The sequence below is a fragment of the Buceros rhinoceros genome, unplaced genomic scaffold (assembly GCF_000710305.1).
Source record: "Buceros rhinoceros silvestris isolate BGI_N320 unplaced genomic scaffold, ASM71030v1 scaffold5045, whole genome shotgun sequence".
Lineage (NCBI taxonomy): Eukaryota > Metazoa > Chordata > Aves > Bucerotiformes > Bucerotidae > Buceros > Buceros rhinoceros.
In genome coordinates, this window is record NW_010411093.1 from 1 (window position 1) to 13,568 (window position 13,568).

General features: G+C 39.7%; 1 protein-coding gene across 1 annotated transcript; it reads left to right on the forward strand.

Moving 5' to 3' along the window:
* Positions 1 to 676: 676 nt before the first annotated feature.
* DLK1 (delta-like 1 homolog (Drosophila)) lies at positions 677 to 10,862 on the forward strand (the record flags this gene model as incomplete). The annotated part of the gene is made up of 4 exons (XM_010135872.1): positions 677 to 740; positions 1,177 to 1,307; positions 6,405 to 6,546; positions 9,765 to 10,862. Coding segments are annotated over 4 exons (1,076 nt in total), but the record flags the coding sequence as incomplete, so codon positions are not given.
* Between the last annotated feature and the right edge of the window lie 2,706 nt (positions 10,863 to 13,568).

Here is a 13,568-nt window from a genome sequence, read left to right on the forward strand (position 1 = left end):
CGGAGCCCCCCTGCAGTCCCCCGGGGGCAAAGCCTTCCCCAGCGGTCGCTGCGGCCGAAGGTGCTGGTGGTCCTTAAGAAGCTTTTCCTTTGCATTCATCCGACTGAGTGCATTTCTCGTGCCATTTGCGTTGGATGTCAGTGGCTAATGGTAATATTTCAGAGGAGCATTGCTTGATGCAAGTGCTTGAAGCAAACAAAAATTGTGACTGAGACCTCTTCTCCTTAACTTATGTTATTCATGCATGATTTAATGAAAATTACTTTTTTCCCCGTCCATTCAGCACTTTTACTGTAAGTTGTTTTAAATGGAATTTCTTTTCTGACTAAGGTACTTCTGTGTTTCAAGTGGTTCTGAAATGATGCATTTGGAGTGGCATGTTGTGAAATGACAGCTTGTCTGCAATTTCCCTTTTAAATTAGGATATAGTATCGCATACACTTTGTATTCATTTGCGGTTAATTCTTTGTATCATTTCACTATAGGAACAGTCTGTAACATGCTTCAGATTAAGTTAATTTAAAATTTTATGTTGCAAAAACGTGTTTGAAGAAAAAATCAGAACATTACGCAGTCTGTGTTCTTTTAAAACATCAGTAATGTGTATAGGGACATGAATTTTTTTTTTTCTGAGTACGTATTTTTCTGGTTTGATGTTATAAATCTCTTCTTCCAGGTGTGACCTGTAAACCTGGCTGCCACACAGAGAATGGATTTTGTGAATTTCCCAGTGAATGCAGGTAAAAAGATCTCTCAGATACGGCTATTAGCACAGGAGTGGATGGCTTCAATAATTCATAGTCATGGTAAATAGAGACAAGCTGAAATGATTTGCCCTCTGAAAATATGGGACTGTAATGAAACAGCACTCTATTAGGACACAATAACTGGAATCATAGAGCACTGACATTTAGGTGCCTTTTTAGTCTACTTTTTCCGGTAAGAAAAGTCTTTACATTGAACAGCATTTTTTTCTCACTGAATTAAAAGGTTTTCTTCACATGAACTGCTTCTACTGTCCCAGAAGCATTGATGGTATCTTTTTGTTCAAATGTGCTGCACAGTCCAATTTTGTATCCGGAAGTTTATTTATTGTGCCTCAAAAGGCAGAACATCCTTCTAGTTACGTTTATTAAAAATAAACTATGTTTCTGTCTTTTCTTTTGTCTCTTTCAGGTGTCAGCCTGGTTGGCAGGGTGCTCTTTGTGATCAGTGTGTTCCTTTCCCTGGGTGTTTGCACGGCAGCTGTGTCAAGCCCTGGCAGTGCATCTGTGAGGAGGGCTGGGTTGGCAGCCTCTGTGACATAGGTTTGCACATCCTTTCCTGTCCTTGAGCAAGTAGAGGTGAAACAGCCCCACCTGGTGCTGGAGACATGCAAAAGTCCTCCTGGATAATTAATTTTAAAAGGTTGCACATTAGCACCAGATAGTTAGGGGATTCTGGGCAGTGGTGCATAAACCTGGAACTTTTATAAGAGCTTAGGCAGAAGCATGCAGTACCTTTTGTAACTGGCCATATGTGCAAGCAAAGCGTAAACTCATCATTCTATTTTAAATATCGATTATCATGGACAAGGCCAACAAATAACTGCTCCCTTGTTGTCATGTAAGTCCTTTCTATAAAAATACAAGTCAACTTGTATATATTAAAGTTTGAAGTATTTACCTAGCACATAAGATAGATAGATAGATAGATAGATAGATAGATAGATAGATAGATAGATAGATAGATAGATAGATAGATAGATAGATAGATAGATAGATAGATATAGATAGATAGATAGATAGATAGATAGATAGATAGATAGATAGATATGTGGTACTTTTGTAATACTTCTTGAAAACGAAAACATTGTGCTTATTTCTTCCTTAACCCAGTGATGATTCAGTGGAGTAGTATTAGCGTAACCAAGAAAAAAGTCTGCCTGAACAGGCTGCCACTTCCCTCTCAGGTCTGAGGGGTAAGCACAGCTCTTGCATGCACTCTCTCACCCCTTGCCAGTCAGAATGAGCCAGCTCTGCATAAGCAAGATGAAAAATCGGCTTTCGCTGAGCTGGTTTGTTTTGGCTGACACAGGTAAACATTCAGCCGAAGAGTTCTGAGGGGACCGAAGCCGCATTAAGCATCCAGCAGCATGTGCCTGTTCAGCCCATGTAGCTGCAGCTGGAAGAGGACACGTGTCCAGGGCCTCGTTCTCTTTTCATGTCTTTCAGGCTTTTGTGTTTATACAGTTTATAATTCATAGACCATGCCTGTATTCTGCCCTTGTATACCCAAACCAGTAGTTAATGGTGACGCAGTTTGAACACTAAAGTTTTCAAGATGACTAAAAGAAGATTTCAAGTAGTGCACATCCTTGCAGTGGCATGGAGCTTGGTGCAAGGTACTCAAATACTCATTTAGCTTCTCATCAGATTTTGCAGCCTGTACTCACCATCTGCGCACATAGACAGGCTTCTTAGTTTAAAGCTAGTCCTGGTATGTTTGCAGGAGCTGCGGTAGCAATGATGCAGATGTGTCTATAAGCTGTCAGAGATGTTGTTCTGGACACTTCTCACAAAGCTGTTTGTATCTGAGAGAGCCACCTAGTTTCTCATTACTGTTAGTGAGGAGGAATGGGCCCCTCCCTCATCTGGGATCTACAGTAACAGATGTCTCAAACTAGTCAGAATGACCCCCCCACTGCTACCGTAGGATACTCAGTTCTGTTACTTGCCAGTGACTCCAAAGGACCAGATTTTTAGAGGTACCACCTTTACACCTAAAGATTCCTGTAAGATAATATTAATTTTTTCAAGCTGGGCATATTTTTAAAAGCCATATGAAGTGCCTGGCTGAACTTCCAGGCACTTAAGTATCTTTGCAATCCTGGGCCTTGCAGCCTTTCCCTCTTGGAACTGGTACATAGGATATGAAACAAGGGTTTGGAAAATGTACCCATATCTTCTGGGAAAAAACATTATTTTAATACATATTCATTAAGATAGTTCTGTCATACAAAAAGAAAAAAAAAGGTATCCCTTGCTTACGTTCAAAACTATTATTTCTCTCAACACTCAAAGTCATCGCACAGTGTTCTGTGCCAGCTTGAATCTAGATGCCCAGGAAGAGCTGCCAAAAAGAAATATCCATCTTTTCATCTGCGGGGACATGTTATGTTGAAAGTCTTTTATCTCAGTGAATTTACGTACTGTAAATGCATGGTTTTGCCACAAGGGATAAAGAGAAGGATCCTTCTTTTCTTGCTCCTGGAAGGTTGCTACAAATAGTTATCCTGACCTGATAAAGCAATGAAACCACAGATGGGCCTATTGCTCAGTCACTTATCTCATCATCCTCTGCCAGGAAGTTGGGGTCGTTTTCCTGGATGTATAAAGTCATTACAGACTGCTATAACTCATTAACAGGTACCGCTAAATAAAACTTAATTAGGTTAGGAAAAAGAAAGGCTTTTGAAGGCTCCTGCTCTTTCCGGGATCACTGACATATATACCTAACAGTCTTTAAATATGAAAATACAAACCCATCAATTTCTTGCCATAAAGTACCAGACTCCCTGCCTCTCTCTTCTCGTACAAAATGTTTGTACCGGATGAGAGCAGACCATGGTTGTAATATTTTCCACATGTATATGACGATAAGTACTGGTCTTTTAGCTACTGAAGAAAATTTTTAGCTTCAGGTGTGTAATGAGATAAGGCATGTTTGAAAGCTACATTTCTGTGGTTTCTGTGGAGGTTGATTAAGGGTCATGAGTACTGCAGTTTTGGCATTCTCTTGAAATTCTTCCTTTTTGCTGCTATAGAAGGTGTAGTATTTGTCAGGGAATTTTGGACACAGTCCCTGTTTCAATGTTACCAACTGTGAGCAAATGCCAGCTCATAAGGATGCCAAAATTGGCGTTGAAAAACTGTAGGAGGGTCTGAAGTTCATTTGACCACTACCGTAAACACCCGAAATATTTGTAAATATTTGTAAAATACAGATGTAGACTCAGCAGCTTATTTGCTTTCTAAACGTGGGATGGTAAAAAGATGATTAGGACTGGTGGTGTTACCTCTTTTTCTATTTCTAGAGATGTTAGTCTCCTTGATGTGAATCCTGGAAGTTCCTTTCTGGAGTAGTTTTAGATCATCAGGTGGTTTACTAATGTCTCTGTGTAACTGTTGTTTTTACTATGGGCAGCCTGGTCCTCAGTTCAAATCAAGAATGACGTTCCTGGTAATTTACAGGCATGCAGATTATAGGTTGGGCTTGATCCACTCTATTCATGTAGGCCAGGATAATTTACAGCCATTATCGCAGTTGTGTGGACAGACATGTCACTGAAAGAAATCTATGATTGGTATTAGTGTTATCACTGCTGGTTAACCTCTTTGCAGTGGAGTCCACCAGCCTGCCTAATTGAATGTCATGACATCTTCTCAATCTCTGGAAACTCTCATCCTCTGGAAACATAGCCTTGAAATCTGGTATCTGAACATGTGGAGCCAGGCTGCACAGCACGGGGTTTCCTCCTGAGACGCTCTGACACACACTGCATGGTGTTGGAACGGGTACCACATCAAACACTGAACACAACAAAGGGAAAAGCAGTTTAGTCGATTTATTTCCGAGAAAAAAATGACAGCCCAGTCAGAGAATGTGATCTACCTTGCTAAATTACATCTGTCATCTTGTCGTTTCCGGCTCTGCCTGCGCAGTCATGTTAGTGTGACCCCAACTGCCCTCTTGAATCTTAGCCGCAATTTGGCTGAAAAGCCACCATGTAGCGTGAGCTCAGAGTATACTGTGCTAGGTATCACTTGACTGTTTTGACAAGGGCACGTGTTGGTAAGCCGTCACCAGAGAGAGTACAGGTGGGGCCTCTAATGTCTATGCTGGGCAGCCATGAGACAGGGTTTAGAAATTCTGCTGTGGCATAGACTACTACTGAGCGTGCCTTCCTTGTGAAAACACTCAGTGGTTGCTTCATGTACTGCACCATGACAACTTAGTTTTATGCAAATATTAATTAATTTATTGGTAGAGTGATTGTGACCATTCATAAGACATGTGTGCATGTACCATCCTGTTTTTGAAGTCTCATCTCAGACTCAGTTACCACTTGAAGCAAGTAAATCACTCAGTTGTTGACCTTTGAGAGAAAATGGTCTGTCTGGGACTTTTTTTTGTATTCGTGTTTTAAAAGGATATGTTCCTACAGCTTTTAAGTTGTGTCATGAAACTAACTTCTTGACACAAATTACTGACAGTAATGTATATAAATATGTATATGTACATGTCCATGTATATGTATATGTATACATACCTATCTGTATTTATATCAGAGAGTTTTCTTGCTCCTGCAACACAGTTCGTGGTTTATTAGCTGCCTTTAAAGCCTGTGAAAATAGCTGACAAACAACACTACTCCAAAAATCATTCAAGGTTATTTTGGTCCTTGTGGAAATTGGTACTTACACTCAAAGTGTGTGCAAAGTGGTTGTCTTGCAATGAGAATAGCCTAATACATTAGAAAACAGAGCCTCTTATCGGGGGAAGATTGTATTTCAAATCTAAGGCTGTTGAAATGTTTTGCTATGGTTAAAATTTTGCAGCACCTCATGATACCACCTGACTTTCGCATTATGTTGTGGGAAATAAAATATAAATGTCCTTAAATCCCCTTTCATCTTCTTAGAAAGTGTATGTGTGCATGTGTCTGAGGTATCAGATAACTTGCAGTCAGCACTTCCCTACAGCTGCCCCGTTAGCTGGCTAAAGTACACACTTGTTTGTTTATTTATTTTTAATTATTTTAAAAATTCAGTAATCATTTGAGTGGGAAGTGGCTCAGCAGGGAAATTGTAAAGAACATGAGATGTGTGACTTTGGGTCTAGACTCGTACAGCTCTCTCTTCTGGTACAGTTATGTAAGGGTTGGATGCAGCCCAACCAAGAGATGAAATTTTAAGAGATTTCTGTAACTCGCTGATCTGTGTTATTATAAAATGTTTGTTCATAAGCACATAATGATAGGCTCTTGGGCAGGGAGCAGGGAGAATTCCCAGTTCCCAATTGCTTCATCAGAATTCTGCTCGTGGAGAAGCCAAGGTTTTGAAAGGATGGCTAGACTACATAGTTCTTTCTCCCTGCTAATATTTTATTGATAGTATCACTTATTTATAGACTGGAACAATTCAAATGAATTTTACAAGTGTGAACTAGGACGAGAGAAACAACCTGAAAGTGCTTACAATAGCTGAATAATCTGAATTCCATTTTAAGAGAGGGAGGAATAAATGAGAATTTATAAAATGCAGGAAGAACGACTGTTAACGTTGTGTTTTATTTATGTTTTATATACTGTTTACTGACTCTTCCTCATTAGATCAATTAAGCCCTGGGTTTTTTTTTAACAGATACTCACCCATGTTCTTCAAAACCTTGCACCAATAACTCAACGTGCATAGAGACTGGAGATGGAGGATATATTTGTCTGTGTGCCCAGGGATTTACAGGAAAAAACTGCCATCTCAAAAAAGGACCCTGCATTATTAATGGGTAAATATTGATTTCTGACATTAATTTAAAATCCCCAGTCCTACAGGCTGTTATTCAGAATTCTTTGCTAAGTGGAAGTATCTCTGTTCTAAAACATATAATGCTTCTGCTAGTTGCTGATATTTTTATCAAACTTCACAAATCTGATCTGTTCATACAGTAAAGATTACAGTTAATCGGCATGAGTGTGAGTGCATAATTCGAGTACTAAAAGTGATAATCTGCACATTTTGTTGTGGTGAATTTATGCCTTCCCATGGTTTTTGTAAACAAACTTGACGTAACCTCCCATCCTGCATTCTCACCTCTAGTGAGAGATAACTGTGTATACAAACCACATACAGCAATAAGAACAGTAGCCAACGCACAAGCTGTCTGCACAAAAACAGCTACTCCACCAGCCTGTCATTTTTCTTAACTGACATATAGTGGTATGTCCATAGTTTACTGGAGGAGATAATCTCACTTCCACCAGAACAGGGTGTGGGAGGCCATTGCAGTTCTCTAAGAGAAATGGGACATTAGAAAAAGCATCACCACCAAGTTGAAGAGGGTGATCCTTTCCCTCTGCTCAGCCCTGGTGAGACACATCTGGAGTGCTGGGTCCCATTCTGGGCTCCTCAGTATGAAAAGGGCATGGACATACTGCAGTGAGTCCAGTGAAAGGCCATGAAGATTGCTAAGGTATAGGAACATCTCTCCTCGAAGGAGAGGGTGAGAGCTGGATTATTTAGCCTGGAGAGGAGCAAGCTCTGGGGGGATTTATCCATATGTGTACATACTAGATGGGGAGAAGCAAAGAAGACAGATACAGGCTTGTCTTAGTGGTGCCCAGTGAAAGGGCAAGAGGCTATGGGCACAGACTGAAAAACTTTCAGCAGTATCACTGGTAGAACTGCTTGGAAAAAAGATGACCTTTCAAAGTTAAAGAAGATGTGCATTGGTGTTGAAATCTAGCAGTATCTGCTGTCTTCTAGTTCATCAAGGATCTGATCCCACAAGCATCCAGAAAGCCTTCCTGGTGGATACAAGCTTGGTAAAGCTGTTCCCTTAAGATCACAATTTTCTTTTTGGAGATTTTGTCCTTTCCCTCCAGCTCTATATTGGTACCCTTTGGTTCTCTTTTTGCTCTGAAATAGATAATTATGAATATTCAGATCTACCTTATGACTAAATCTTCCTGAAGACTTTTACACTCTTGTTTAGGGAACATTAACACTTCTCACTATCTCTGGCAAGAATTGCCATTCTTACAACTTCATGTGAGCGGAGTTTTTTTTGCCATTGCTTTTAATAGGGGGTTAGTCACACCATTCTGTCTGGGTTTACTTTCAGCCTCTAAGATAATTGCTCTGATTTGCTGATTTCTTTGTATTGGCAATGAGGAAACCTAAGTTCCTCCCAAGCCACTTGAATCATATCCAAACTACTTATGTAACACAGGGGATGTGAACGGCAGAGGAAATATTTCAGTAATTCAATGTGGACGTGTATTCACTGTTAAAGAACAGGTGAGGTATGGCATCAACAAAATAACAGTTTAGTTCCATGTACGTCATTTAAATCCTCATGGTTTCAAATTGCTGAAACTACGTTTTTGTGATGGCACTCTGTGTTCGAACTGAATGGTCATGAGCTACTGTGGAAATTATGAACAATTTTTCTTAAGCAAACAACATACTTGAAACTGCAATTCTGTTTTTCTAGGAAGCTGTGTCTTTTTCAGGAAAATGAGCAGCAGGCTCTGCAGATCTCTTTTTAATTCAAAAAGACAGCTGTTCTCAGCATAAGCACTCCATGCCTGCTAATACTGTCTGCCAATACTTCACAATCCACCAGAGAGTGCACCTCATACCCTGCAAAGCGACCCCATCATATGATGTCATCTCATTCACATCTCACTTCCTCTCTACCTCAGTCGTAATGTTAGCAATGTTGGTAATACTAAGCATAGCCACTGGCATCAAGACAATTCGTAGATCACAGGCTGTTTACGAAACCAGGCAGATGTGTCTGCATTAGTGACATCTGTGTGATGTTTGAAGTTTTGCTCAGAAGCTGAGCAGCGAGTGGTACTTTCTAAAATGAAAAGAGAGTGTTTGGAAAGCAAAGAAGTGGTACGTCCCTGTTTCCACAACTAGTTCTTCATGAACACCTTGCTGAACATATGTTGAATGCAGAAAATTCAAAGTAACTGAATATGTTCAAGGAGATTAATATTAATACCTTATTCATTAAAACATATTAGATTTAGGCAAGTACAACTTTTTAGAAGTTAAGCTGTAAAAGCTTTGCTCATATATGATGAACTGCCATGAAAGCGGGTTTTGAGATTTCTTTTTAAACCTGTGACCCAGGGTCCCTTTTCTGCACAGAGCCAGCTTAAGCACCAAGTCCATATTGCATAGCTCCACTGAATTGGCACATTTGTGCCTTCCTGTCAATAGGTGGCCCTAATTTTTTGGCCTTACACTCAGTAAGATATAGTTGCATTGCAAAGGTTAAAAAAAGGTGTCTCAGTGAATTTGCATCACTTAAAAGATAGTACCAGATTACTAAGTATTAAGTCCTAAAAGAGTTCGCAGAAATACTTAGTTTCCCATGGTCCTGTCCTCACATTACAACTGCCTTTTCCAAGACTGACATTATCCCGTTTATATTTTTTATTATATTGATCAGAATGTGTGGCTGAACAGCAGTTTGCAGGGAAGTATCTGTTTGCTTCTAATTTTTTTCTGCTGTGGAGCAGAATAAAACCAATCACCTTTACATCTAGCCGCTATGGTAGAGTGCTTTGCTTTGCCAATACAGTACACAGATTATTTTCTGAATAATCAGGTAGGAAGGAAAGCCATGCTGCTAGTATCTTTGTTCAGTCTTGTCTGAATAGTTGCTCTAAGCATATGAAAATGCTGGGAAGCTTAATTTAAATTAATGTTTGACATTTGACATTGATCCCTTCACAGCTCTTAAGGTCGGATTTATATACTGGTGTACTAATCCTGCCCAAAGGGTTGGCAGAAGATACTATGATGTGTATTGACAAAGCTGTTGAATAAACTCATTCTTGATTCACTGTCATTGATTTCAGTGGATTTGCATTTAGAATTGGCTTATCTAAAGAAAACCAGCTCTTTTTATTATATAAATTGTTTCCTAATAGCTTCTTCCATTGTACTTTCATTCAATTTTTTCTACGTGTTTGTTATCTATTCTAGCTCTCCCTGCCAGAATGGAGGAACATGCACTGATGACGATGGTTTTGCACCCCATGCTTCCTGCGTGTGCCCTTCAGGTTTTGCTGGCAACTTCTGCGAAATAGCTAGAGATGACTGTGAACCCAACCCATGTGAAAATGGAGGAACGTGTACAGATATTGGCGTAGGTTTCAGCTGTTTTTGTCCCCATGGCTATACGGGAGAGCTCTGCAGCAGCCGTGTCACATTCTGTGCAAGTGGTCTGTGTGAGAATGGAGGGACATGCAGTGAACACCCGCAAGGAGCATTCAAATGCATCTGTAAACCAGAATTTGCTGGTGTGACCTGCAAGCATCCCAGCAAAAACACGAGTCATTCTGAAGTGAATATGGAGACAAAACATATGCAGAATTACAAGCCACCCTCAAAAGCTCATCACAGATCTATGCATCAACAAGAAATCCTGAAAATAACTATGAAAGAAACAATCCAAAATGCAGATCCCTTGCTGAGTAGAAGCCAAGTGATATGTTTTGTTGTACTGGGCTTGCTTACGTGTCTTGTTGTCTTGGGTACAACCGGGATTGTGTTTTTTTCAAAATGTGAAATGTGGCTTGCTAATGCAAAATATAGTCATCTCCTGCGCAAGAAAAAGAACTTTTTTCTGAAATCTGACAATGGGGAAAACCTCTCAGTTAATATTATCTTCCCAGAGAAGATCAAGCTGACTAATTACACTAAGAACTACACTGCCATCTAGGCCCTCGAAAGCTGAGCAGCAACTTTTTATAGCAATATGTAAAACAGATATTGCCTGTGATTTGCCTCAATATTTGTGGTTACATTTGCTGTGGCTTGTGCTGAGTGATAATGAAGAAATATAATGTATCTGTATTGCTAAGAATTTTTTCATTCCCCCAAATAAAACGTTTAAAAAAAATATTAAAAAGCAGGAAATGTTAATTTGATTTCTTTTCAAGGCAGCTATTTTTTTTTTAAATAAAAAGTAATTTACCACTGGAACTCTATTGCAGCTTTCTTGTGTTGTGCATAGTTTATTTGGAAAATTAACCTGTAGGTTAATCAATAAGGTGTTTTTTTAATAAACAGCAGTTAAGGGCTATACTGGTTTATTTATTAATTTGTAAATGTTACGCTAGAACGAAGTCCACAATAATTGTCTCTACTTAATTCTTCTGCTATATGTGAGAAAGACCTTATAAATTATGATCAACAGCAAATTCACTCTGATGTCTCACCTATCCAGTCAGTTTTGCTAATTTTACATGCTTGTGAGATAGATTCCTTCTTCTATAGAATCTTATAGGTCTTTGTGATATTAATTTGAGGTTAAATCTCTGTCATTCGTGATGCTGCTTCCATAAATTGTTCTATTTATCTGTTTTAAAATGTTAAAAATGTTAAACGTTAAAATGTTAAAAATGTCAATGTCTTTGGTCATACTTTCTGTTTAGGGACCTAGTAGAGATGTGAAGGATCTGATTCTGACTTTTCTATAAACGTTCCTCAAAGAACTCTGCTGAGAGAAGTATCTTTCACGCCTGTATCATGGGGAGAAATGAAAATAGAACAAGGTGTCACTTGATAGAGGACAGATGCTTTTCATTCTTCATATCTGCTTTTCCTCTGTTGTGTTTCAAGGAGAGGACAAGATTTTCAAGAATCAAAAGGAGCACAGGCAAAGGCTCCTGAAAGCCACAAAATCATTAGGGGCCCGAGGTCTTAGTGTCCCTGAGGAGCCTCACCTGAGGCCCTCATCCACCTCTGCCCACAGGCCCATTTCAGGTCAATCCGGGACTATTGGTCCTGCTCTGAGCTATGCCATAGGTGTGCTGGTTTCCGCCTCTGCCTGCTGGTTGGACCTCAGACCTGTACTGTAGGTAGACCATCTGCTGGATTGACCCTTTGGACCTGTGCTCCAGCCCTGCCTAGGGCCCTGTCTCCTTTTGCTCCTGACATGGATGGACCTTGGACTTAGTTCATCACTTGCTGTGTCTGGGGCAGTCAGTGGACCCCATTCCAGCACCAGCTCTGGTGAAGCGTTCAGCTTCTGTGAGACTGTGCATGACCCTTCTCTGCCTCCCAACTTTGCTTCCTTACTAGGCACTTCCTTCCTGACACTGACTGCTCCCTTTTAAAAAAGAAAACAACAAAACCCAAACAAACAAAAAAACCTCAACGAAAAAAGATCAGTTTGAGTTGCAGTGCCTAAAGGTGTCTTTAGCCGCTCTAACAATTCACGGTAAGACTGTAGTAACAATTTACTTCCTCAGGGACCCCAGATAGGAATATTTAGCAGCTTCTTCTAAGCTGTCTGACAACTATGCTATTCCCAAATCCATTAACAGCTGCTGGAATTTAAAAAAAAATTAAAAAGCCTTAAAGTGCACACAGGTCATTACCCTGGGAGTTTTTCTGTTGACATCTCTCTTAATTGCTCTGAGTATATAGCAAGTTTGCTTTTCGGCTGATAATACTCACACATATCATAGCATCACAATGTAGTGCAAAGGTTAAAGCTAATAGGAAAAACAGTGTGGAGATAGATACTACTGTGGAAAATGTTGACTTCTAGACAACTGGATGAATATTTTAAAGGAAGTAGGTGCTCCCTCTCAAAACTCTTGTTGAGAAGACAAATATTCATGAAACCCAGTAACTCTTCAACCAGTCTTAGTGAAGATGTTTAACTTAGAAGTCCAGATGAAGGTAAAACCAGGTAAGAAGAGTTGAATTTAAAGCCATAAAACATGAGCCATGGGAGTTTACACATAGCTTTTAAAATAATATATTTTAAATATGTAATTTAGTATTGTGCATTTTAATGTGATCTATTCTGTGATTAGAAGGATGTTGGGCTCAGTTTGGAGATAATCAGAAATATTGAATAACTTCATTGGGTAGCTTGCAGCTTTGATTCAAAACCAGTTGCAACAGTAGATACTCACTAGGAATCAGTGATTAAATTCCAGTCTCAGATGTGCACCTTCCCCCTTACAACTCCCTCACCCCTTACAGCTTGCTCTGCTCCAGACCAAAACTAGGCTTTGAGTAGCAAAGCTTGCATTTAGAGCACAAAACGCAGGTATCCTGTCACAGGATTTTTGGCTGTGGCAACCTAGTAGGCAGCACCTCCATCACAGTGTACTTCTTCATATGCGGACAGGAAAGCCTCTTTGAAGACGTCATTAACTCAGCATGAAAAAACCCCACAGGTTTCAGCTCCCAGTATCCTTCCTATCACTGGCAGTATCAGTGAAGAGTACAGAAGGCTGCTGTTGTCCTGCTGTACTCTCCAAAGGGAAAAAAAGTGTTATCTTAAACATGAAAGACTGGAAAAAATAATAGCTGTTTTTATCTTCTCTATTGCAGAGAAGAATTAAACATGTGTATTGGAGTTTCTCATCTCTGTGCTGTTCGTGTAGTGAATAGCTCCAAGGCATCACCACCATGTAAGAGAACTGGGATGATGAGGTTTAGAAAGCTACAGTGTGTGAATCAATAGCCTGCAGCAGGTCTCCAGTGCAAAAAAACCCAAGCATTGTGCAAAAACAGTAATGTAAAGGCAAAGAGGAAACAAAGAGTATTGATACCACTTCAATTTTATATATATTCTACTTTTTTTTATTAATGGACAGAGAAAACCATATCTCTAATACCCATTGCCAGAAGTGCTGTTGCCATTTCTCACCTTTTTGATTTCTGAATGCTCTCCCTTAGTCAAGCAATGATGTCTCTGAGCCTTAAACCCCACCCCTGCCTTACTGCCTGTAAAAAAAAAAAAAAAAAAAAAAGGACAACACG